General features: G+C 46.4%; 1 protein-coding gene across 1 annotated transcript in view; it reads left to right on the top strand.

Moving 5' to 3' along the window:
• Positions 1 to 307: 307 nt before the first annotated feature.
• MAN2B1 (mannosidase alpha class 2B member 1) overlaps positions 308 to 25,257 on the top strand; it is a 278,792-nt gene continuing 253,842 nt past the window's right edge. The window contains exons 1-5 of the mRNA XM_086961819.1: positions 308 to 476; positions 2,345 to 2,447; positions 7,156 to 7,329; positions 7,661 to 7,854; positions 7,980 to 8,112. Of these exons, the coding sequence (XP_086817945.1) occupies positions 402 to 476; positions 2,345 to 2,447; positions 7,156 to 7,329; positions 7,661 to 7,854; positions 7,980 to 8,112 (679 nt within the window). The 5' untranslated portion in view covers positions 308 to 401. The remainder of the gene's footprint in view (positions 477 to 2,344; positions 2,448 to 7,155; positions 7,330 to 7,660; positions 7,855 to 7,979; positions 8,113 to 25,257) is intronic.

The raw sequence follows: 25,257 nt of genomic DNA on the forward strand, positions 1-25,257 counted from the left end.
TCCTAGGTCGAGATTTACAAGAATCTTGATTTAGACAGAAGTCGCTTACTTTATAAAGACAAAAAAAACTTCGCTTTATCCATCATAAACTGTTTTTATAAGGTCAGTTCCCTTGCTTCTCTCTTCCCATCTACTGGCAGTGAACTCGGGCACTCAGCCGCCTGTTCGTCACTTCACGCCCAACTCCTTATTCACTGTGTTGATTATATGTTTCTGCTTTTTAGTTTCTATTCCTCTGTCTCACGTGGCCTCCCTTTCCTCTGTTGACACCAAGCCCCACCCTCTCCAATCAGCTGCGGATCAGACTCTGACGTCTTTCTGAGAGCAGTGCTACCCGGAAATGTGGGCTCCATAAATGAGGCCGCTGTAGCCTGGAGAGATCACATGACCGTTCGGTGGTCATGGCTGTTGCACTGCTCCTGCTGATGCTCCTAGCCGAGCTGCCTCAAGATGAAGCCGTTGGCTGTGGGTACCAGGTGAGGTTGGGTACCTGGTGAGACCTGTGACAGCGTTTAGGGAATACCAACTGCCGTGGCCATAGAAAGAGGACTGAGTCACCTGGTAATGTGACGGACATTTTCGTTTGGGATATTCGTACATAAACTCACCCCACTATTGTACTTTCTGGGCGTTGTAGTTTGGCTTCGCAGCAGCAATTGCTGCCTAGTGCCCCTCTACCATTAGCGACACCTTCAACCATCCTTGTCTTTTTAGCCATCAGCAGTTTTCGTCTCGTACATTTGGCTCTGTACTTAAACTAAGATATCAACACTACGAGTCCCAGAATGCAGTGTGTAGTTAGCTGACAAGTCATGCATGGTTGAAGGCGCACTCATTGTGAGTGAAATACCCTTGGAGTGTGTTTTCAGCTGTCAATCACACCAGGCTAAATGCAAACCTACACCCAACTGAACGTATAGAAACTGACTTCTAAACATGTTTAGAGTTGTGCTATGTGCCAATAGCTTCAGGAGCTGTTCCGCCTGTATAAAGAAAACCTTTCACCACGGGAGCTGCCCTCCTACACACCTACTGCTTTAATATGGTCCCTCTGCAGATGGTATCCATGCAGGGCTGCTGTCAGCTAGAGGTCTATTTTCCTAAGAATTTGGTGGTTTTATTAATTTTACATTTGTATTTGTGGTGTGTGTGTGTGTGTGTGGTTTTCTTTGATATCGTTCCTGTTAAAGGTTGTGACATTGCGACCTGTGATGTAATCACATATGTTTGTTAGTACCCATTCACAAAACTTTTTACAGCTTTAGAACTTTGGAAAAGTAAGTTTTAGACATGATCTCGTGAACACATGTGATAGGTTAGTCTGTGACTTTGTCTCTAGGTAATTAAATTGCCGGTAAAGTGGTGTGAGGTAATGTCCATATGCTAACTCTTGTTAACCTAGTTTTGTAATATAAAATAATGACTAGATTCCTGTTGTGAACCTCTTCACTATTTTAGTCCCATGCATCTCAATGATAAATTCAGGGAGGACCTGCATTTCAATATCAGATTACAGCTTTGACAGGTTGAGAACTACTTGTGTTATGTTTTGTTGAAGTGATTACTTAATTTTAAAGTGACTTGAATTTTTGCTCTCATTTAAAATTGTCTTGATATCCATAGATTTGGTGTTCATTATTAATTCCTTGTTGTGCCTGGTGTGGCATGTAGAGTGGATTTGCTGTGTCACGAGTGTAGCAGTTTCGCAATTGTTTGGGGCCAGTGGACTTGGTTGCTCTAAGACTTGATGTTCTTTTGTATCATTCTCTGCCACATTTTCCATCACCGTGCTTGACGTTTTAATCCTCATTCTTACTGTATGAGTGGGGGAAATTATGGCTTTGGGAAAGCCATAGTGCTTTGCTTTCTTTGTTCACTAGAACTGTCCTCACAACAGCCAGTATTTTCAGTACTCCCAAACATGGGCATTTCAAATCTAGAAAATATTTTTCAGCTGGACTTGTATTGTGCATGAAGCCTCTAAAAGGGTAATGTCTGAAAAATAAATTAAATTCTCGTTTTGAATTATGGCTTCAACACCTCAGCCATGGCCTTCAAAAAGGCGAAGAAACCAGAACAATGTAAGTCAGTATTATTGAGAAAAGAACCTTAAAATCTTTTCTAACTGTGCTTCGCCACCCCAGCCCGCAGCATGAAATATATTCTTTAGCTTTTCTTACCCCACCACCATATCAGATTAACGTTTTATCACCAGGATGTTGGTGACATGCCAAGGACGTTGATGAAATGTCTGCAGTAGCAGGCAAAATGTTTGCGGCTGTGTCTTATTTTAATATCTTTTTTTATCTCGTATGCACGTGAAATATTTTTTTTAATTCTCTAGTCCTGCCCGGTCACCAAACCCGGTTTCCTGAATGTACATCTGGTGCCACACACGCATGATGACGTTGGCTGGCTTAAAACTGTGGACCAGTATTTCTATGGAGGTGAGACTTTGCGATTGTGCACTAGACATGTTGCATCTGTATTTATCAATGTTTTTTTTTAACATGGGCAAATAACTGCTGTACAAACCTTTCCACTTTTCTTAGTTCGCTAGTAATCGGTCCTAAAATGATTGCTCAGTAGATTAATGTTTCATCAACAGAGATTTGGGAATAACTTGTTTGTTACACGTCCCAATCCCAGTAAAGGAGCTCCCTGGGTTGCGCACACTGTTTAGAGACGTCATAAATACTTTTTATTTGATTTGTTAAAATCCTAATAGGGTGGAACTTACCACCATGTGGTAATCATCAACCTATTGAATCAGCGTAAAACAGCATAATACATGCCCTTGTTTCCTGGGCAACTTTGCACAGATCTACATAAGTAAAAATAGGGAGAGCGTTTTTAAATATACAAAGATAAAAATAAACTGGGGTAGCACTTTTATAAGGCGATGGCCCTCTCATTAAAACATTGGGGCCAGCAAATGCCTGTTATAACAGGGGGTGCTGCACACATAAGGGCTTATATTTGATTAGATGTAACTGTCCCCTCTTGTCTCAAATAAAATGCTTGCAGTGTCTTAAAATAAAAGTGTAGAAGAGGGGGAGGAGGGTGGCTGTAAAGAAAATGAAAGAGGATCTGGGTCCTTCTGCAAGGTGTCCATATGCCCCAGTTCCTCTTTTGCTGCTGCCTTTTTTTTTTTTCGAGCTCCTGAGCAGCAAATGTCAGGAATTTTATCGTTTTGCAGGATAGTTGTATCGAAGACCCACTGATCCATTTTATCACAGCCGCCCTGCTGGTCCTGACATGTGTTTCTCTTAGGAATGGCCTCAGGAGGATCTTCCTTAGATTTTGTAAGGCCGGGCAGATACATAATAGATGCAATAACGACTCTACTCCCTTGTCACAGAGGTGACAATCCAGAGTTGGCTAGGTCCGTAACCCTTTTGGGGTAAGGTCTTTGATCGGAAACCACCCGAACCTCAATAAGCTTAGTTTCCTCTTATAGTGATCCCTGAAACATTCTTGTAAATAAATTGTTGGTTATATGTTGCCATCACGAGCCAGGCATGACTTTTGCCAGGCACTAATGCTTTGTCTATTTGCAGCGATCCTTGTTTGACCGCTTTGTTGGTGGTTTGTTTAAAAGCAAGATTTAGCAATAGAAGCGCTTGCTTAGAGACGGGTCTCCAAGGACTTTGGTCTGGTGAACGTAGGCATTCACTAAAGGCATCTGGAGTTCAACCTTATGGTAACCGGTTCAAATCCCAGCGGGTTCATGCAACCTTTCCTCATTCCATGGTCAATAAATTGAGTTGGATAACAATCGTACATTATTTCAGTGCCAAGATGCCCCACTGGGTGAATGTGCATTTTACAAATCCAAATGTTATGTTTCTGCCTTTTTTAAAGATCGAATAAAACCAGCTTCTTTGAGTTGGATAGCTGTTATCTGGACACACAGAGGAGGCACTTCTGTAACTGCAGTTAGATTGCTAACGTTATTGGTGTTTTTATCCTAGTTCCTAGCACATTGGGTATTTTGGTTTCAGCTCTTATCTTGGTAGACGTGTTTGCTGCCCACTATGCACTGGGTACAGCCATACATAGAACCATGTCTCGCAGTGACAATTTGGCTTTGGACTGCCGGGTTTCAGTAGGGACCAGGTGACCTGGTTTCTGCGTGGAAAGAGGGTGTTGAAAATATGCATGGCTTTCAAAAAGGCATGCTGGGCAGAAGAGGAGGGCTTGTTTGCATGGCTGGTGGCACATTATGGGACCAGAAAGGATTTGCATGTTTAACAGTAAATCTCCCATTGGCTTTGTATACATGTTACTAAATATAGTTTAGAATAGCAGGATATTAGAAGGTCCTTCTGAGTTGCCGTGGTAACTACCAGAAGTTTTTACCTGTTTCCTTAGTTGGAAGGTCATTTTAATCTGCAAGGTCTACAGACCTTCTGTGCCCTTAAATATCACTATGGAGAAAGATTAACGTCATACTGTGTGCTGTTCCAAGGGCCCTATCCTACCGCCTCTGTAGCAGCAGACATCCGCCACCTGGGAGACGAGGCAAAGGACCAAAATCCCACCTCATCACCTCCTGTGCTATGAGGATTAACTAGAGGCGATATCTGACACCAGATCCAAGGCCCCGTGTCCATCATCACCGCTTGGATTAAACACCTGGGATACATGTGAAAGAGGCCACGTAGGAAGAAATGGGGGATCAGGAGCTGAAAAGGGGATATCTTGTTGCTAGTCTCGATTTGTGCTCCAGGTACCTCGAACGTAGTTCACAGATGAGTGCATTGTTTCTATCTAAAAATCTCTTCCGGTGATGTAGCCACCAGCATCCTCCTTTCTCTCTTCCTTGCACGGAAATCCAAAATCTCCAGTTCTTCCAACCACAAAGCCCTGTTCCTCAGCTGCGATCAGCTTGGATCTTTTTTGCATGGCTTCAAACCATTAAAATACGAGGAATATTGACCATATCCTATCAGTTGCAGAATTGAATACATTTGATAACCACTGCAGCACAAGCGGAGTACGGTAACAAGAAACACAAAACCTTTCCATCCAAAATCCTCCCTATGAGCGGATATCTACATTTGTTTTTCTATTGTGTCAATGTATAGGGCTCTTTAATTATACGAGCTGGGACCCCTCATGAAATACTGATGCATCTTTTTAAACCTGGTCGAGAACACTTGTTCACTTCTTGCTTAATATAAGGCTCCAAAATGCACACAAACGTATTTTTGGCACAGGGAGATTATGTAACTTGCCCAGTCTCGCAAGATGCTGAGCTGATGCAAAGACTTTAACCTGGCTCATCAGTTCCAAAGTCGGCAGCTCTGGCCGAAACCCCATATCTTCTCAGTCTTGACTGCACATGCTGCGCTGTGGGTGGACCTCCACATTGTCTTTGGGCAAGAATATGTGGAGTCCTGTCAATTATCTGAAATATACCCTGTCCCTAATCCTGTAACCAGTGCTTTTGGGTCATACTAGGTGTGGGCGTAAATCCTTACACCATAATTGCACAAAAATACCCATTCAGAGGGCCTCTGCAAGAAGAGTAATTTTGTATTTAGCGCTATTTTGTTAGCACACAAATTTATATAATCAATACCTTCAAAATGCGCTAACCACTACCTTCATGGGCGATCTATGGATACATAACCTGTCTTACTCAACCTTTAAGCTAGTAATAAATAAAACGGCAACATTTCACTCCTTATTTGATAAAAACATCTTTAGCTCGTGATTGCACACGTAGATGGTGATTAAAATTTACAAGACTCTTGCACTGGCACCTTATTTAAGTATTACACTCTTGACCTATCGAAAATGACAATTGATGGCCCTACGCTTTGGAAAACTGTCTACTACAGACCAGCTAACCTGGCTCCACAAAGGGCCTATACTATGCAGACTCTGCGGCAGTAACAAAGATGACCTTCTTCATCTAATTTGTACATGTTCCAAACTTCACACAGCAGGAGTCACTTTATTAAGAAAAGCTCTAAACATCCGAGGAATAAGGACTTTCAGAGTGGCCATAATAACAGGGCTAGATCCGTCAGATCCTCAAATGAACTGTAAACTGATCAAATTTCTCTATCTTCATGAGCAGGCACTGAAACTTGAAAGGCTAATTATAATGTAGAATGACAAAGTTATGAATTAATGAATAAGAACTCTTATTGTACACTATGTAAGCGGATAAACACTTTCAACTTCACAATCAGACCTGAAAAGTGAATTGATAATCATGCTATTTAATGTGGACATTTTATGATTCAGTAAGATCTTAACTGTATAAGCTACAAACTTCATCAGAGGTACATGAACACTATTAATTATAACAACTGAGCATGTATAGCTCGCAAAATTTTAAAAAATAAGAAATAAAATGAAGACCTTTTATTGCTTACTTTTTTTGTTCATGAGGAATATTGTTAAGGTTTTAATACAATAAACATTTATTATCATTAGCACACAAATGCCCTCTTGCATCCAAAATGGATGCACAGATGCATTTTGTTTTACCGAATAGAGCTAAATGCAACAAAAAATGAATAGCAGTCATGAGCAGCCTCTTGCACTCGCTAAATGTGCACTTTGGGTAGGATTCCCCCCCCCCTCCCTAACTTACTGCAAATATTTAGCACTATCTTCTTACTGCAAAGTGCACCCTTTTCTGGCGCCCGTCAGCCAACGGCTGTCACAAGCAGTACCTTCGTAGTGCTGCGCATGTCCGTTGGACGACGCGGCCCCGCCAACTCAATGGAACTCCCAGCACCTCAGTGGAATTGCCGCCGCAGTTAAGGCATTAAGGATGCATTTTGCACTAAGAGATTGTGCTAAAGGCAACATGCAGTAACAGTGAGCAGAATGTGCTCTCGCTATAGGATTTAACCCCCCCCCCATTACCCTTAATTACGCAAGCAGGTGTAATCACGGTATCAATAATTCTGCGTCCAAGAGGTTTACCGAAAATACTTAAATTACTCCTGCGTAACTGAAATTCCACCCAGGCCTAGTTCATACACAGCTGTCACACATGAGATGAACTTGAAGCCCTTGTATTGCGTAGTCCTATCCAAGGATCCTTTAGGGTGTCATTGTCACAGAACATTCTTGATCTCTCCTCAGCCGTACTTATACTCTTGTGTCTTTTTTTTCCTTTTCTTATAGCTCGAAACGACAAGCAACATGCGGGCGTGCGCTATATCTTGGACTCTGTCATCCCCCAGCTTCTCTCCGACTCTGCCAAGCGTTTCATCTATGTGGAGATTGCCTTCTTTGCTCGATGGTGGGCACTGCAGACAGAGCCCATGAAGCAGGCTGTAACCGGGCTCGTGAATGAAGGTTTGAGCGATATGCTGCACCGCAGCATAAGACTGGGTGATGGGAAGCGTATGGGGTTGGGGTGCACATTGGCTCTATTCTGTCTAGGGAATGGGTGGAGTTCTCCTGTGGCACTGCACCAGCTTTCAGCCATGCCTGCCCATACCCCTCTTGTGCCCTGGGCATAGTTTTAGCTCCCTTCACACGTCCAGGTGTGGTCCTACCTCTCCTCCCCTGCCCATGACGCAGCTCGCATTCACCATTCGTGCCTTTTGCGCGGCTTCAGCTTTACCTGGGTGTGGCGCTTGACTCTAACTTCTCTCTGTTTGTCTTATGCCATCCCTCCTCGCAGGGCGCCTGGAGTTCGTCAATGGTGGCTGGTCTATGAACGATGAGGCTGCCACCCACTACAGTGCCATCATTGACCAGATGACTCTTGGCCTTCGTTTCCTGCAGGACACGTTTGGAGAGTGTGGGCGCCCACGGGTGGCATGGCATATTGACCCCTTCGGGCACTCCAGAGAGCAGGCCTCTCTCTTTGCCCAGGTGAGCAGTGCTCTGTGGTAGTGTGGTTAGCATTGGTGCAAGTATTGTCAATCTGCCCGTGTTTTCCCTGCTCTTTACTCCTACCCCCCCCCTGCTAACAAGGGCTTTATTTTCTCCTTCTCCAGATGGGCTTCGATGGGTATTTCTTTGGTCGCTTAGATTACCAAGACAAGAAAAACCGGGAAAAGCTACGTGAGATGGAGATGATCTGGAGGGCCAGTGGCAGCCTGGAGCCGCCCACCGCAGATCTCTTCACAGGTGAGGCAGGTGGTGGGGCTGATGTCTTTACAGGTGCAACAGAGGGGCAAGGATCATGTTTTCACGGGGGCTGAGGCACAGGCGGGGCAGAGGGTCAGGCTGACCTCTCCAGAGGGGTGTTAGGGCTGACTATTCTATGTAAGAAAGAGCGGGGCTGATCTCTTCATGTTTAGTCAGGAAGACCTCTGATTTCCCCTGGTTGAAGCAGGGGGACTGATCTGTCACCAAGTGATGCAGGAGGTCTGTCTGGTTCAACTCCACGTGTCCGCAGACATTGTCCGCACAAATGTGGCTTAAAGACCTAACGGCACTCAATGTCCAACCCACCATCGTGGACTCAGCGAAATCTTTGGGCATAACACTTGACACCAATCTCAGCATGCAGGAACACATCAACAAAGCAACTAAGGGAGCGAACTACCAAATCAACACCCTTAGGAAACTTAAACCTTTCCTTCCAACCAAAGACTTCCAAACTGCGGTACAATCACTAGTCATACCTCGAATAGAATACGGCAGCACCGCCCTCTGCGGTCTCCCCCTAGCCACTACGGCACCCATAAGAGCCTCTTTAAACGCCGCAGCGAGACTTATCACTGGATCAAAAAAACACTCACACGTTTCCCCTGACTTCAAATCCCTGAACTGGCTGCCGTTTGAAGCCAGAATACACCTGAAAATCGCTTGTTTGACGCACAAGGCTGTCCACCTGAGCTCACCTAGATACCTCGCTCAGAAGCTGACGATTTCTGGAGGCTCCAGAAACACTAGAGGTACAAACAATCTTTTGCTAAAGCCTAAAAGATTCCACAAGGAAAAAACCTATAAACGCTCCTTCTCAGGAATGGCTCCCAGGATTTGGAACTCGCTCCCCCCCTGAAACCAGGCTCATCCCCTCTACCATACTTTTCAAGAAAGAAGTAAAAGCGATCCTCATGGCTAAATACACTTGAACCACTACTGGGGGAAAAACTACAAAGACTCGATACTCATCTGTACTACTTGTTCGAACCCTTTGTATTATTATTTTGACTTTGAAATTGATTTACTTGATTGTTTTATGTTATCACTTCAATGTACTTTTAACATGATTGATGTATCTGTGTATACATGCTCCCCTCCTCTGTAAAGCGCTCTGATATCTGTGAAGATCTTGTTCGCGCTATATAAAACTTTCAAAATAAATAAAAAATAAATTGATTGTGACTCCTTCCAGGTGAGGCTGGCAGTGGGCCTGACCTCAGCTAAGGTTGACATGGGTGACATTTTCAAGAGCTACGGGAGGGTGGCTGACCTCAGTGTATGTGAGCTACTAGGGTGGGAGCAGACCTCCAAGTAGGTGAGCAGGGCCAACCGCTCCAAGGTGAGCTGTAGGTGAGCTTCACCTATAAGTGATCCAGGGGGTTGGGGGTAGGGGGGGCTAACCTACCCACTGGTAAGGCATAAGGCAGGGTTGACCCCCTCGGCATGTGGGAAGGACTGACCTCTCCACAAGCTTTTTAGCAGATGGGTGACCTTTTTACAAGAGAACCAGGGCCAGGCTCAGACGCCTCAGATCTATTTTACAGTAGTTTCTTTGAGGGAGAGTCTTCCAAGAGGAGCATATTAATGCCGGCCTGCCTCTATTTGCGATCTAGATATTTTGTGTGAGATTGAAATTGATTTTGCTAAGACTATCACACGACCAGTATCAGTCTCGGCTTTGTTCCCCTTCCAGCAGTCTGTGAAACACTGGAATTCCCCTGCCACCGAATTTTACTTCCCGTTTCCAGGCTTGCATTTCTTTCTGGAAATTGAATGATTTTCTGAAGTCATTGTCTACGTTACTTGTTTTTCTGAAATGCAACACTTACCCTGCCCTACTGGTGAAGGTGGGGGACTTTGCGCGTACTATTCTATACCACTCCACCACTTTATTTTTCACTTTAATGTTGTGACTTATGTTAGGGGAAAAAAACTGTGCGCCTTTGTACCCTTATGCACTACAACTTGGAATCTCAAAATCCACTGTATTGTGGAGCATTAATGCTACACGTTATGGTTATCCACATGCCACACATCGCTGCTGCTCTTTATGTAAGAAATGTACCCCCTACATTGTAACACCCATGCCAGATTTCAAGGGAAAAAATCAGAATACTTCTACCCACAGATGCCTCCTCCTTTGAATATCCCCTTAGTACAAAATTATATTTGGTAATCTTCCAGTGGCTTTGCTGCACTGGTAGGTGGCATTCAGCCTTGTCTCTGCATCGGGTATCGCTCCAGACATGTACAACCACCAAGGTACTCAATGTCTAAGACTGTAGTTGAATTATGGCAGGAAAATCTGCATTTCTTACACACTCGCACAAACGCACACAAACATGCGCACTTAGGTGTCATGGTTCATCATGTTTCTTCCTCAAACCATGCACGTTGGTTATGATGTGGGCTACAACTCTCCCATAGGAGAGTAGCTCTTTCAGTAGGTGTTCCCTATGTGAGTCATTGGTGTTGGTGATTGGCGCAGAGTGCAAGAATATGTGACAGAAATGAAAAACCAATTAAGATTACCTCTTGGTGGGACTGGTAACAACTTTATCCTGCCCAAGGGTTCCAATCAAAACCATAAGGGGAAATACTTTAACCCAGATGTGTGTGAGGGTTAAATATGTTTCAACCTCTTACTACCCTTATAATAGTTGTTGAGGCTTTCAACAGGTCTAGTCTAATCACTCTGCAACACATGAATAAGGACTATGTAAAGTGAAATGAAAACTTATATGTAATACAAACCATAGTCCAGAAACTCTAGATCCAATCCACCTTTCTTTCCCTGCTTTAATAAGCACAACTTTAGAAACTTACATCCTTTTATGAATCCTCTCTCACACGTGATGCAAGAAAAATAACCCGTCCATGTGTGAAGAATATACTGTGCTTTTTGTGATATTCGCACTGCCTACAGTTAAATTAGTCTGTGTGTGTAATATATTTGTATTATCTCTCCACTTAACCGCAAGAAGTTGTGCAAGAGCTTACTATCAAGGTGTAACAGGGCGGCCACTAAAAAACAACGGCATGTGCACTAACCAGTATTACAGTATCCAGGGTTACATTGTGCTCATCATGTAAGCCGGTAGGGTATCCATTAGTAATGGCCCCTTGGTTTTAACATGCGGGCAATGATTCAAAGTCACATTTATTGTCTTAGACACAGAAACTCTTGTAGATAAGATGCTCTCTGGGGTGTGAAGCACCATCAGGGCAGTTAGCTTTAGATCACTAGAAAAGTTTTCACTCTAGTGTATTAACCGCATTATCCTGCCATCTTCACCTAGTTGGAATCTGGATATAGAGAAAGGGAGGGAAAACAGTTACCTTAGCTGTACGCTGTTACCCGTCAGTGTGCTTGCCAGATAGATGACAGCGTGCCTAGTTTTTATCCCACTTTAAAAACAAAAAGCTGGGGTGAAACAATGGCATCTGACCTCTTTCTGCTTAAAAAAAAAAAACATCATGGGGACATTTTTAGTCCAGTGTGATGCCTGTAAGTATTAAATGTGCTCAGTGTGTAGGCAGTCATTTTTTTTTTAAAGGGTATCTATTGCTCAACATGTTTGTAAATGTGTAGAGGTCTGTACCCAAACAAAGATTCTGTAGTAGGGGATCTCTGTGTATAGTCATAATCTAGTGAAAATAGTCCCGCCCATGTGCGTGGACCCCGGCAATCAAAAATAATCTCTTAAGTTGTCATATCATGCAGAAACTGCAAAGACACTTAAGAGAGAATTGTCCAGTACTTCAACTAGAAATTCCATCAAACCCCACACACAACACAGCCTGCCCAGTTTCTACCATAGAGAAACTTGCCTCTACCAGTAAAAGACTCTGGAATAATAGAGAGGAAGGCATGGACAGACAACCCCAATAGGCTGCAATTATGTGGCTTAAATAGGATACTGTGCCTTTAAGAGAACTTTCTCCCGGTATCCCAGAATGCACAGCGGGTCCCTTTTACTTTCAGTTCTTTTTTCCGGCTCCTGCTAACAGGACCCTGGCATTGAGCTCTCCCTTTTTTCAAGGGTTTATTGGATTTTTTTTTTGTCACTTTTTTGGATAAAAGTGTTTGAGTTTATATTCCTTGGTGCTTTTTAGGGCTCTAAAATGCCTGGTCTTTTCGACAAATGCCCAGTATGTGGAAGGAAGGAGGCCAAGAGTGATCCACACGACGTCTGCATTGTCTGTCTCCCTGAAGCACATGTCCCTGAAGACTGTGATATCTGCCAGCAACTTTCAGCAAGGACCCTGAGGGACAGGCTGAAGATTAGGCTTCAAGGCCTTGAAGAGAGACGACTGCAGGCTGCAGGTGAGTCTGGGCAGGCTGGGAAGGTTCCCTCTGCCTCTGCTGAGGCCTCTGGGGGGGCTCCCCAGAGGCAGGAAGACCAGCAAACGGTCCCGGTCTCCGTCGGTGTTGATTGCATAGACGTCGAGAGGGATGACAACGGTGTGTACCCCATCTCTCCGGGTCGAGACTGCGTGAGGATTCGACGTCTAAGGGCCTGGATAGGCCGCCGTCGAGACCACCGTCTACTGCATCTTCATCGTCGACGTCCGTGTCGAGCTATCGATGTCGAAGAAGGAGCGACAGGCGTCGGTGTTCGCCGTCGAGGCGACACCGCCGGTCGCCGCAGAGACGATGATCGGCGTCGAGGGGATCCTCTACGTCTAGGACCTCGAGAAGGAGGAGTGGACACTCGTCGTCGAGAATGGAAAGGTCGACGTCGCGGAGGCGGCCTTTGACGCCAGAGTCGCGGAGGTGACATTTGACGCCGGAAAAGCAACGCTCCGCGTCGAAGGAAGAGATCGGCGTCTAGGAGTCGTTCCAACTCTCCTAAACGGCGCAGAAGGAGTTCTGGCGCCTGAAGTCAGGATGGATCTAGTGGAGGACGCAGGAGAAAGCGATCGCCTGTTGGAGGGGCTGGGTTGCAGTCCCCTCCCCCGAAGAAGTCACCGGGCTCGGTGTACTCGGTGGTGTATATACACCACCACGGCCTAAGTCGCCCCCTCCTCCTGTACCTAAGGAGGACCCTCCCACCAACCCTCCTCTTCCACCCTCAGGACGAGCACTTCCACCGCATGGGCCCGCCCCTCGGTCGGAGATACCTCCTGTTCCTCCGCCAAGGTCGGCGTCACTACCGCCTCTTCCTACACCACCTAAGGGGACTCCTAGACCAAGGCCCCAGGATGGACCATGGAAGACACCCCCACGGCAACCTGCGGAGCGTTCACGTACCGGGAGGTCACGCTCTCGCTCCAGGAGGAAGGAGCGATCACGCAACAGGTCGTCCACACGGTCGAGACACCGCCATAGGAGGCACAGATCTCGCTCTTGCACGAGGTCCTCAGGGACCATGGACTACTCTCCGACTTTGTCGGGATCGCCGGACACAAGGGTGTCTCCGGTTGATGACCTGGTGGCGTTTCATGATGTCCTACTGAGAGGCACTGCCAAATTGGGCATATCCTTGACGGTGCCCACGCATAAGACATCAGTCATTTTCGAGACACTGCACCAGAAACACCTGTCTCGTCCACTACTACCTCTGGTGCCGGGCCTGGAGGAACCGGCCATGGACCTTTTCCTCACCCCTGCGGTGACTAAGGCGGCACCATCGAGATTGCAGAAAAAATACTGGGCTCCTGACTCGAACCCGGCTTTTCTGAGGATGGAACCTCCTCCGGATTCTGTGATTGTGACAGCGGCCCGCAAGCAGCATGCCACCACACCGTCATCCACAGCCCCCCCAGACAGAGTCTAGATGGATGGATTCAACTGGAAGGAAAGTATGTGGAACATCGGCGACCTCTATGAAGGCTGCGATTGCCACAGCTTTGTTGGGACGCTAGGACCACGCCCTCTGGGACTCCCTCCAGCAGTTTGCGGAACACTTGCCTCGTGGGAAGATTTCCAGGAAGTGCTAAACGAAGGGATGCTGGTAGCGAATCAAATTATCAGCGCTGCAGCAAATTCATCCCTCTTGGCGGCACATGGCTTTTGCCATGGGATTAACCAGCGACGACACGCCTGGCTCCGCCTTACGTCTCTGAAACCAGATGCGCAGCAAAGGGTGGCCAATCTTCCATTCTCTGGCGGAACCCTATTTGGGAAACATGCGGATGACGAAATGGCCCGCATGAAGGCGGAGGCCGAAACACTCACGGCTGTGGGTGTGGAGAAGCCCAAAGAGACTAAGAAATCGTACAGCCCATTCCAACGGCGGTTCGGAGGGCAGGGCAGAGGACGTGGCCAAGCTTCAGGACAGTCGCAGCAACAACAACAGTCAGTTCCGTATGCCGTTCCAGAAACGCCCGAAGGGCAGAGGAGGCTAACAGTCGGCACCAGCGACCAAAGGCCCGGCCGGGTCTAGGCCCTGAGCGCTTACTTCCCCCGGATCCGTTACCCACTCCGGTAGGGGGAAGCATCCAACTTTTTCTGGCAGAGTGGAGAAAAATTACTCAGGACAAGTGGGTGCTGAATATTGTTTGCAATGGATACAGTCTTCGGTTCACCAGCCTGCCTCCTGCAATGCCACCGGTCAGCTCGCAGTGTCAGCTGCGCGAGCTCCAGGCGGAGGCAGATATCCTGTTAAGGGAAAGGGCGATAGAAGATGTACCTCTGTCTCCAGAGAGGAAGAGGTCTGTACTCCCGGTTCCTCCTTGTTCGCAAGAAGGACAAGAACGAGTTCAGGCCCATTCAGGACTTGCGACAGGCAAACAGATGGATTAGCAGGGAAAAGTTTTGCATGCTGTCGTTGCATCAGATTTTTCCTCAGTTGCAACAGGGAGACTGGCTATGTTCTATAGACCTCCAGGATGCGTACTTCCATGTGCCCATTGCACACAAACACAGGAAGTTCCTGCGGTTCCAAGTCGGCGCCAATCATTATCAATACACAGTACTCCCATTCGGACTAAAGTCTGCGCCGAGAACATTCTCGAAGTGCATGGCGGTGGTAGCAGCACACCTGAGGAAGAACAAGGTGTTTGTCTACCCGTACCTGGACGATTGGTTGATCAAGGCATCCTCCTTCTCGGAAGCTCAGGCACACTTCCAGAAGACGTGCGTTCTCTTGAACAAGCTGGGGTTGCACATCAACATGTCAAAGTCTGTCCCTACTCCGGTCCAATGCATACAGTACTTGGGAGCCTCCATCAATACGCTGTCAGCAAGCGTGTCTCCTTCGGAAGGCTCAGGCTCTTATGACCACTCCATCTACAACAGTGAGGATGGTGTCTTCTCTACTGGGATCGATGGCCTCTTGTATCTTCCTGACGCCACACGCACAGCTGCACATGAGACCGCTGCAGGAGTGCTTTGAAGACCAGTGGGATCAGAGGAAAGGATCTTGGGACGACGGATACGACTGTCTCTGCATGCTCTTCAGTCTCTGAAGTGGTGGTGTTCAGTGGAGAATCTCCTTAGAGGGGTTCTCTTCCACAAGGACATTCCCACGCAGACTGTTGTGACGGATGCGTCTCTCCATGGGTGGGGAGTGCACTCCGGAAACCTACAGATTCAAGGAACGTGGTACCGATGGAGGCCACGTATCACATCAATTTCCTGGAACTCAGAGCTGTTCACTTGGCACTGAAGGCCTTTCTTCTGTCCTTTCAGACCAACTCTCTGCTTGTACAGACGGACAATACCACCACGATGTATTACCTCAACAAGCAGGGGGGCTCGAGATCACGCACTCTGTCTCAGGAGGCGCAGACGATCTGGCACTGGCTTCTGGCCAGAGGACTGACGATAACGGCTACCCATCTGCCAGGTGTGCAGAATGTTCAGGCGGACGCACTGAGCAGACTGATTCAGGAAAACAACGAATGGGTCATAAACAACGAAGTACTAGGAGAAGTCTTCGCAAGGTGGGGGACTCCAGACGTAGATCTGTTCGCCACCGCAGAAAACAGCAAATGCCGAGACTTCGCCTCCAGGTACTACCAGCAGGGGACGCTGGGGAATGCGTTATGGATCAACTGGTCGAACAGCTTTCTGTACGCTTTTCCACCCATTCCCCTGATTCCGGCGGTACTCATCAAGCTGGCCCGGTCCAGGGCTCGGATGATACTCATTGCCCCGGAATGGCCCAGACAGTGGTGGTTCGCGGACCTGCTTCACCGGTCTCTCCTTCCGCACATATGGCTGCCGTGCAGGCCGGACCTTCTCACGAAGTTGGGGGGCTGATGTTGCACCCCAACCTCTCGTCTTTTAGTTTGGCGGCATGGCTCCTTAGAGTGCAATATGGCCATCTAAATCTGCCAGAGGATTGCAAGGACATACTGAAGGAGTCTAAAAGACCTTCCACTCGGACTTCCTATGCTTACAAGTGGAAGAGGTTCTGTATCTGGTGCCAGTCTAAGAACTATGACCCGACGACGTGCAAGGAAGACGTCATCCTTCCTTATCTTCTACATTTGGCGCAGTCTGGCCTTAATGTTCATTCCATTAAGGTTCATCTTGCTGCATTGACTGCCTACAGGAAATGCCCTTCACAGACTTCCTTCTTCCAGATCCCTGTGATCAAAGACTTTTTGGAAGGCTTGAAGAAAGTGTTCCCTCCTGTCGGGCTTCCTTCGCCTTCATGGGAATTGAATGTGGTGCTGTCCAGATTGATGAAGGAGCCTTTTGAACCTATTCATAAGGCTTCGTTGCAGCACCTATCCTTGAAGGCGGCGTTCCTCGTGGCCATTACATCGGCCCGCAGGGTGAGTGAAAATCAGGCGTTTTGTTGCCAAGAACCTTATACTGTATTTCATGCTGCTAAGGTTGTTATGCGTACTCACCCTAAATTTCTTCCCAAGGTTATTTCTGATTTTCATGTCAGCCAGACCATAACGTTGCCTATGTTTTTTCAGAATCCTTCATCTCCAGCGGAAAGGTCTTTACATTCCCTGGATGTTAGGAGGGTGTTGAAATTTTATCTGGATAAAACCAAAGATATTCGTAGGTCAGACCAATTGTTTGTCAATTATGGATCGGTCAGGACAGGTCTTCCTACCTCTAAGCAGTCCATCTTTAGGTGGATTGTGTCCTGCATACAGTTGTGTTACCAAAAAGCTAATAAGACCTTAGGGGGTAAACCTAAGGCTCATTCCACCAGGGGAAAAGCTGCCACGACAGCTTTACTCCGTAATGTTCCGATTGCAGAGATCTGCAAGGCGGCCACTTGGAAGTCGGTTCATACCTTTGCTAAGCATTACTGTCTGGACACTGATGCCAGGGCAGATGCTCAGGTTGGGCAGGCTTCGCTGCGGAATTTGTTCGCACAATAGTGATGTTAATTTCTTCTCTCCACCACCGCTTTGGTGTGGGGATGGGCTTGCCATTCTATTCACTAGATTATGACTATACACAGAGATCCCCTACTACAGAAGGAGTAGTTTCTGTCCTGTAACTCCAGTTCTGTAGTAGGGGTATCTCTGTTATAGTCATAAGCGCCCGCCCTCCTCCCCGGTGGAGATAATTATTCATGTAAGGAATGCTACAGGTCTGGCGTGCTACGCCTTCAAAAAGAACTGAAAGTAAAAGGGACCTGCTGTGCATTCTGGGATACTGGGAGAAAGTTCTGGAAAGTTCTCTTAAAGGCACAGTATCCTATTTAAGCCACATAATGGCAGCCTATGGGGCTTGTCTGTCCATGCCTTCCTCTCTATCATTCCAGAGTCTTTTACTGGTAGAGGCAAGTTTCTCTATGGTAGGAACTGGGCAGGCTGTGTTGTGTTTGGTGGAATTTCTATTTAAGTACTGGACAGTGTAGCCTGTGGATATAGGCTGCATTATTTGTCTTTAAATTCTCTCTTAAGTGTCTTTGCAGTTTCTGCATGATTTGACAATTTAAGAGATTATTTTTGATTCCCGGGGCCACGCACATGGGCGGGACTACTTTCACTAGATTATGACTATAACCGAGATACCCCTACTACTGAACTGGAGTTACAGGACAGAAACTACTCCTTACAATCTGTAGCCTTCAAAAATAAAAGCACCTATCATGACCTAATAGAGTCACGATTACACTAAGGGAAAATTAGTTCAAAAAGTCATTCCATGTAGGCACACATGAGATCCAATCTGATTTGGGTCCCAAATGTTCAGGGTGGACTGGCTCTAGGAAATGGAATCATGTTTTCTCGTGTACAAACTGTGGAGATATTTCTGTCATCTCCTGTTGAAACATCGCCAGTCCCATATCTAGCTAGCATCGTCATCATTCCAAACATGTTGATAATCCTTGGACTAGTTTAGCCTCATCATCATTCATTCCTGTTAGATTTTCAGACTGAGCACTCCTGTCTTTCACTCATGAACAATAAACTTAGCAAATCATTGAAAGACCATGATGACGTTTGTTTGTAATTTATCCATTTCCGTATGTCCTTATTTTACCCCTTCTCTATTAAACGATCACTCAATTAGTTATTGCTTGCCTGCATTGTATGGTATTCCTGTGCTACGAGATTCGTACCATGACCTTCTGGGCAGTCCTACCAATGTAGCGCAAACCGCATGGGCAAGTGATCAGATACAGCACCCCATATCTGTTACAAATTGTATGTTGGAGCAGCTCCCACGAGTTCAGGCCCAGATCCACATGAGTATTGTGAGTTGTCAACCAACTCACTCCTCGTGATCCACATGGAAACTGTCCTTTCAATCTACGTAAAGATCTTTCTTGGATTGGCGATGTCTGTGACCGTGGGTGTGTGTGTGGACCAGGGTATAATCTCCAGTTGTGCCTGTGCTTGAAGGCAAAGCTAGGGTTGTTTTGGTAGAGACCCCTTCCCCTGTATTCAGGATATGCTGATTCATGCTTATGGATTTTTTGATAATCAGTGAACGGTTTCAGAAAGTGCTTATGCATACCAATTTGTCTGTATTTGTGCATAAATATGTCTCTAAGTTCTACTGTGTTAATATTTCTTGCTCTTTTAAGTATCTCTTATCTGTTTATCCCATGTGACGGAAGCTGTCATATGAATTTCTGGGCATTGGTTTCTTTTGTACAACTCAGTGGCTATTTTTCCCTCCAGTGGATATAATAGTTGGTCTAAAAACCGCGATCTAATTTTTGCTATCTTCTGCGGTGGAGATGGGTGAACTCCGCTCTCCTCAAGAACAGACCCCGGCTTCCATCACCTATCCCTGCTTTGTTGCCAGCCTTTCTTCTAATATACCCAGAGGTTCAAGGGCAACCAGGAGCAGGTCGTGGCGCTGGTGCAGCCATGTTGTCTGTCTTCAGTGGCACTTCAGGTCCCTCTGAACCTGCAGGGACTGGCAACTATGACTGGATGGGATACCACTGGCAGGATTTTTTTTGCCAGTAACCCCTCCATGGTGCGGACATTGGCATCAGAACCTATGCCAAAGACTAAGGAAATGTTGATATACTCGAGAAGGCTGGTGCAGCTATTAATTGAGGAAGCGCAATACAGAATTGAGTAACAGTCCATACCCTTGCACAAAGATGAGTACTGGGAAAAGGATAGATGATGTCTTTGGCACAGGCTTGTATCGTATTCAGATGCCTTAGATGATAGACTACATTGATGATGACCATAGCAAGGCAGCCAATTTACTCCTCTTCCCTTGAGGGGGGGAAGATTATCCCACCATTTAGAGGCCTAGCAGGCTAATGTGACAGACCAGAGTGTCCCACAAATGACAGAACTGGGCTATGCATGTCCCTTCCAGCAGTTCCCCCTCCGTTCTACCCTCCCAGTCAGGAGAGCACATTTGCATTCTCCCACAGGAGGGTGTTGCCTTATTGCGGAAGTTTACAGAGGAATTAGTTAGGTTGGGCAGGTATGTTACGCCTGTTACTACTTGATCCCCAAGAAGGACCACAGGTTGCAGCCTGTTCATGTTGGAGTCTTTAACTCTTTCTCTGCCGATGATGAGGGAAAATTAAATAAATTAATTTTCCCTCGTTATCAGCTGTCAAAATGCCCCCCCCGCTCTTACTTGCATGGGCTGCGGCTGCTTGGCCCCATCTCAGCACTTCTTTTTAATAAGAGTAGTGCTGGACAGATCTCAGAGCCGCCCAATCCCTTTCATCCTCCCTCTGGATTCAGGGTAGTCTGCATAGGATTCTGATGTTTTGGGAGGATGCTCTGATTCAAGCCTTGATGGTCCTTCACCTACTGGCTTCTTGCATCTACAGGTTTGGGAAGTCCTTTTGCCCACCACAGATGATGGCCACAGTAGTAACTAATGTCTCCTCATTAGGGTAGAGTGCCCACCTGGAGGAGATTGAGCTCAGAACTCTGGTCTCCTTAGAAGCAAAGTTGCCACATCAACATGTTTGCAAAGTGGGTGATTCACCATGCCCTGCAGGCTTTCCTCCTCTTTACCGGTCTGTCCAAGTCCTTATGGACAACATGGCAGCGATGTATTATGTGAACAAACAAGGTAGGGTGAAATTTTTCACTTTGACTGGAATGTTGAACTTGTGGGCCTGGTCTCATGAACACAAAATCCAACTAGTTCCCAATAATTTGGCAGGTTCTCTGAACACAGGAGTTGACAGCCTGAGCTGGTTACACCTTGCTGATCACCAGTGTCCTCTCCACCCATAAATGATACAGACTGTTTTTGACCTTTAGGACACCCATCCGGGCATCTCTTTGCCGCCTAAGAAAATGTGCATTGCCCACTGTTCCATGCCCTCCGGTTTCCGTTTTAAGGATCCTTGGGGTGCGTTTGACCTGACATAGAATTGTCACTGGTCCTAAGTATTCCCTCCCATGCTCTTGATTCCCCGATTGCTGAGGAAGCTGCACCAGTCACAAGTGATTCTGGTTGACTCAGATTGGCAGCGGAGCATGTTTTAAGTAGACTTTGCGTGTATGTCTCTCACCTCCACTACGTTTGGTTGCTGCTCACAGCTGTCCCTCTCAGAGGCAAAAGACGCACAAATGATGGACTGAATGCAGAACAAATCAAACATTCACCCCCAAATGTGCTTTGTTAAATTTTGTATGTTTACTAGAGCAACCTTCTGTGTTTAAGTCCACAATTGTTATGAGGTTTCCGAGGAAGCTGTCGTAGATGTCTCTCCCCTTCCATTATGCATCAATAGGATCTTCACATAGTTCTAACATTTTTGTTAGGGGTTCCATTGGACATTATGCTTAGCTGCCAGTTTTGGCTTGTGACAATGTAAGTGTTTGTGGTGGCCATTATGTTTGTCTTGGCATGTCAGCAATCTGCAAGCACTGTGTATCCGCGCCAGTGCTCTTTCCCTAAAAACTACAACCTGCTCAACTGTACCCTAATTGGCAAGGACTTTAGCAGTTGGTAAATGGTACCCAGGGCATGGGGTACTAAAGAGGGTCCCTATGTGCTGCAGCATGTATTATGCCAACCAAAGGGACCTACACAACCTGCATGCAGACTCCCATTGCAGGATGCGTGAAAGGACGCAAGTCCTTCTGAAAACACGACCTTGCACACTGCTTGTGTGCAATGCCCAAGTACACTGTATGTCTTCTGTGTTAGTCACCCCTACAGCGGACTTAAAGCCCTAAGGCAGGGTGCATTATATTACATGTTAGGGCACATGTGCAAGAGCAGATATTCCCCTGGGAGGGCTAGTTCCATTGCTAAGACCTTGCAAGTGATCAGGAAGCCATCTTAAAGGTATGTACTGGACAGTGGTGACTGAGATACTCAGCTACATAATGGCTTCACTGAAAATAATGGTGTAAACCTCCTCTCCGTAAATCTATACTGATGTCCGTATCAGATTTATTGTGACATGCATCCCAGAGGGCAGCTTAGAGGTGCCCCCCTGAAAACCTAGTAGTCCTCTAGTGGGTTGGCTGACTGGTATCATCCAGCCTGCCACCACAGACCAGTTTCTGACCACCACCGTAGGTGAGAGCCTGCACTCCCAGAGGCCAGAAACAATGCCTGCTCTGGAGGAAGGTGTCTACATCTCCTCCAGCAGGATGGCTAGTGATTCTGCATATCAAAGGCAGAGGCTTCAAAGCCTCTGCCGCCTTTGGTATGTGACCCTGGCTCCCCCAAGACTTGGGGAACACCACCTCCTGCCCTGGAGCCCATGTGTTTCCAGAGTAGGTGGGACATTAGAGAGCATGAAGGCGTGTCATACTTGCAGGCTGGGCACACCCCTAAGGTAGGCCACCTGAAGTGGACAGTCGAACGTTTTCACCACCTTGGTGTTGGTGAAACTAGGAACTCTGGTTCAGGATTTATGCCCACTCCTTGCATCATATTGGGGATGTCGACACCTCAGGATTAGGTAGACCATTGGCTACTACCCTGCACTCCCCTTAACTTCACTAAATTCAGTGTTTAGGAGTCCCCTCAACGCCAGACAGATTCATCTACCTGGGAACAGAAGGACAAAGAAGAGCAATCGCCGTGAGAGGAGAGGACCTGCTCTTAAATTGGTGCCAAACCCTGCCTGGCTTCATCACCGCCTAGCACGTCCCTTGAGTGGAGTATGATGAGTTAGACCAAGTACTTGTACCCGGGTGCGCTTCGCTCAGTTCACTGAAGGACACCTTCCTTGTTACGAAACACTTTTGTAATAACTTAAATTTTAGTTTTTAATGTACTCCACATACAAGAATACAAAGATAAACATGTTCTATATATTGTCATATTTTGAAAATTATAGAAAAACCAAATGCATTTTTTGCAATCATATAAAGCAATTCATCATAGCACAGAATGTTTGAGGTTTACAAATATTCAAAATATAAACAGCTTATTTGTGGTGGAGCCCAGTGCATTTCGGGACTTGCCAGTCCCTTCATCCGTTGGCAAATCTAGACAGTGTGTGTCTCACTGCTGCACCAGTATTTACAAAAGAAGTAATTTGACAAGCAGGATATTATTGTTTAAACAGGAGTGCACTCCCAAACCCATAACTCCTTGAGTGGAGTAGCCACCCCCCTGCATCTGCAGGCACCGACTGCCTTTGTTTTGCTGGTCATCAGGCCTATCTTGAGAATATCTCACCAGGTGGAGGTCACTGTGGTTCCAGGAGGTCATCCCTGTCTCTCCATTAAGTTTCGAGGCTCTAGACCCTCCAGGAACCTCTCAGCACCAATACCCTGGGTACTGGAGCATTTGCTGAATCAAGGCTTGTTAAGTGTCCAGCCTGGTCACCACCCCTGCAAACGCCAACATGCGGAAAAGGGACTTCAGGACCAAAGCGGCCTACACAGAATGGCCCTGCTGCCCTGCTTTTATTTCCACCTGCAGGTCATCCAAGAACCGCGAGAGCCTCTAACTGAAGCGACCGGCCGTACAAAACACCCCTGTACCTGTGTTTTTTTTTTTTTTTTTTTTTTTTTTTTTTAAATTATTTTTTTATGACATCACCGGATTGCTTCGTGACATCGCCTGGTTCCTTCCTGGTCACTGGCTAGTGACCCAGACTCTGTCCCCTCTGCTTTCAGGTACTCTCCATCCTTGATCCGCCCTTGGATCTGACCGGACACTTCTCTCCTGGTCGCCTGCAGCATCTTTCTTCAAGGCTCCATAGGATTAAGCGACGAAACCCGACACACTTTGACACCTATGCACCCGCTTCCTGTGGGTGAGGTAATGCGAGTACTCCGGTACTCCTGTGGGTATTAACTATCCTAGTGTCCCAGTTTTCAGTAGCTTTCTCCTAGTCCATCCGGAAGTGACCTAAAAGAACTACTTTCCATTTCTTTCGATCCCATTCTAACTCTATGGTCACTCGCGTGTGTGTAAAGACACTGCGCACGCCTCCCGTGGGCCTCCTACTTCTATCCTTTGGTAGTACAGTGTAGCCCCAGCGATGCCCTAGGCCTATCCTTTGTTCGTGACGTTGTTCTTATACCACTATTTTAGTATATGGTTTGACATGCCCCTAGGGTGCTACTGTATATTGTGCAACTTATTTATGATAATTAAGTATCTTGTTATGTGCTTGTGCCTCTGATCTCATAAAGAGTTCAGAGGGGTTGTGTTTAAACCTGTGTGGTGTCCTTTCATTTGGTATGAAAGGGGTTACATATGGTAAAACAGCTGGCTTCACATGCCCTCTTGCTTTAGCCTAAGACTGCTTTGTTCATGCTACCACTAGGATAGATGGTCTATAAGGTTGACTTTACAACCATCACCATAAGGGTTGTTTGGACTGATACAGGGTGCCCACAAGAATAGTGGACATCACATATCAGGCCAACTTAGCACAACCAGCACCTGTGCTCCCGAACACCTGGGCAGGTAAACCCAAACTGCTGGTGATCCTTAGGCCCTTGGTCTAAAAGTCGCCTTCAACATCGATTCATAAGTATATGTATGCAGTGTATGTTTCTCCCATAGAATAACATTACAGCATTCGAGACTTATACCTCAAAAAACGTTATTTGAGCACTTTACTGTAAAATCTACAACTCCTAAAATACTTACCTTATGCCACTGATCTTGATGTTTAAAATTAAATAACCTGTATTTTTCAAAATTGATCTCCAGTTTGTTCTTGAGTGTGTGCCTCATTTATTGACTGTGTCCAATAATTGCTTAACATGCACCTTTTGAAAAGCCTAAGGGGCTCGACCACACTACCTCAAATAGAGCACTTGAGATTATTAAAGTAAGCCCTGTAAACCAGTAAAGGTCATCTGGACTCTTTGCATGGTATGCCCCTACGTTGTCCCACTATATAAAAAGCTGGCTTCCTACAATGAGTAAAACATGTTCAAAGGTTTTTTTTTTTTCAAACGAGCATTGGCAAAGCAAAAAGGTCTCACTTTGTGACCTATTGGACTTACCAATGTTTTTTTAGCAGTGCTGTACTGCATCCGGGAAACAATATAAAGGCATGGGCCCCTTTTTATTTATTTAAATTTTTTTGGGGGTGTTGAGCAGTATGAAGAGCCCACTGGTGGGGGGGACATAGACACATGGAAGGCACAGCTGTCGATGAAAGCAATATGGAGGGCAGGGAGAGGAAGTGACACAGGCAAAAGTGGGAGTAACCTGGAGTGGTGGTTGGGCAAAGAGAAGCGCATGGGCTAGAGAGGGAGGTGTTTGAATGGGGCAGCACACAGGCGAGAAATAAACTCAGGGTAGAAGCACATGAGGACAAG

Source organism: Lissotriton vulgaris, chromosome 1_1 (genome assembly GCF_964263255.1).
Source record: "Lissotriton vulgaris chromosome 1_1, aLisVul1.2, whole genome shotgun sequence".
Lineage (NCBI taxonomy): Eukaryota > Metazoa > Chordata > Amphibia > Caudata > Salamandridae > Lissotriton > Lissotriton vulgaris.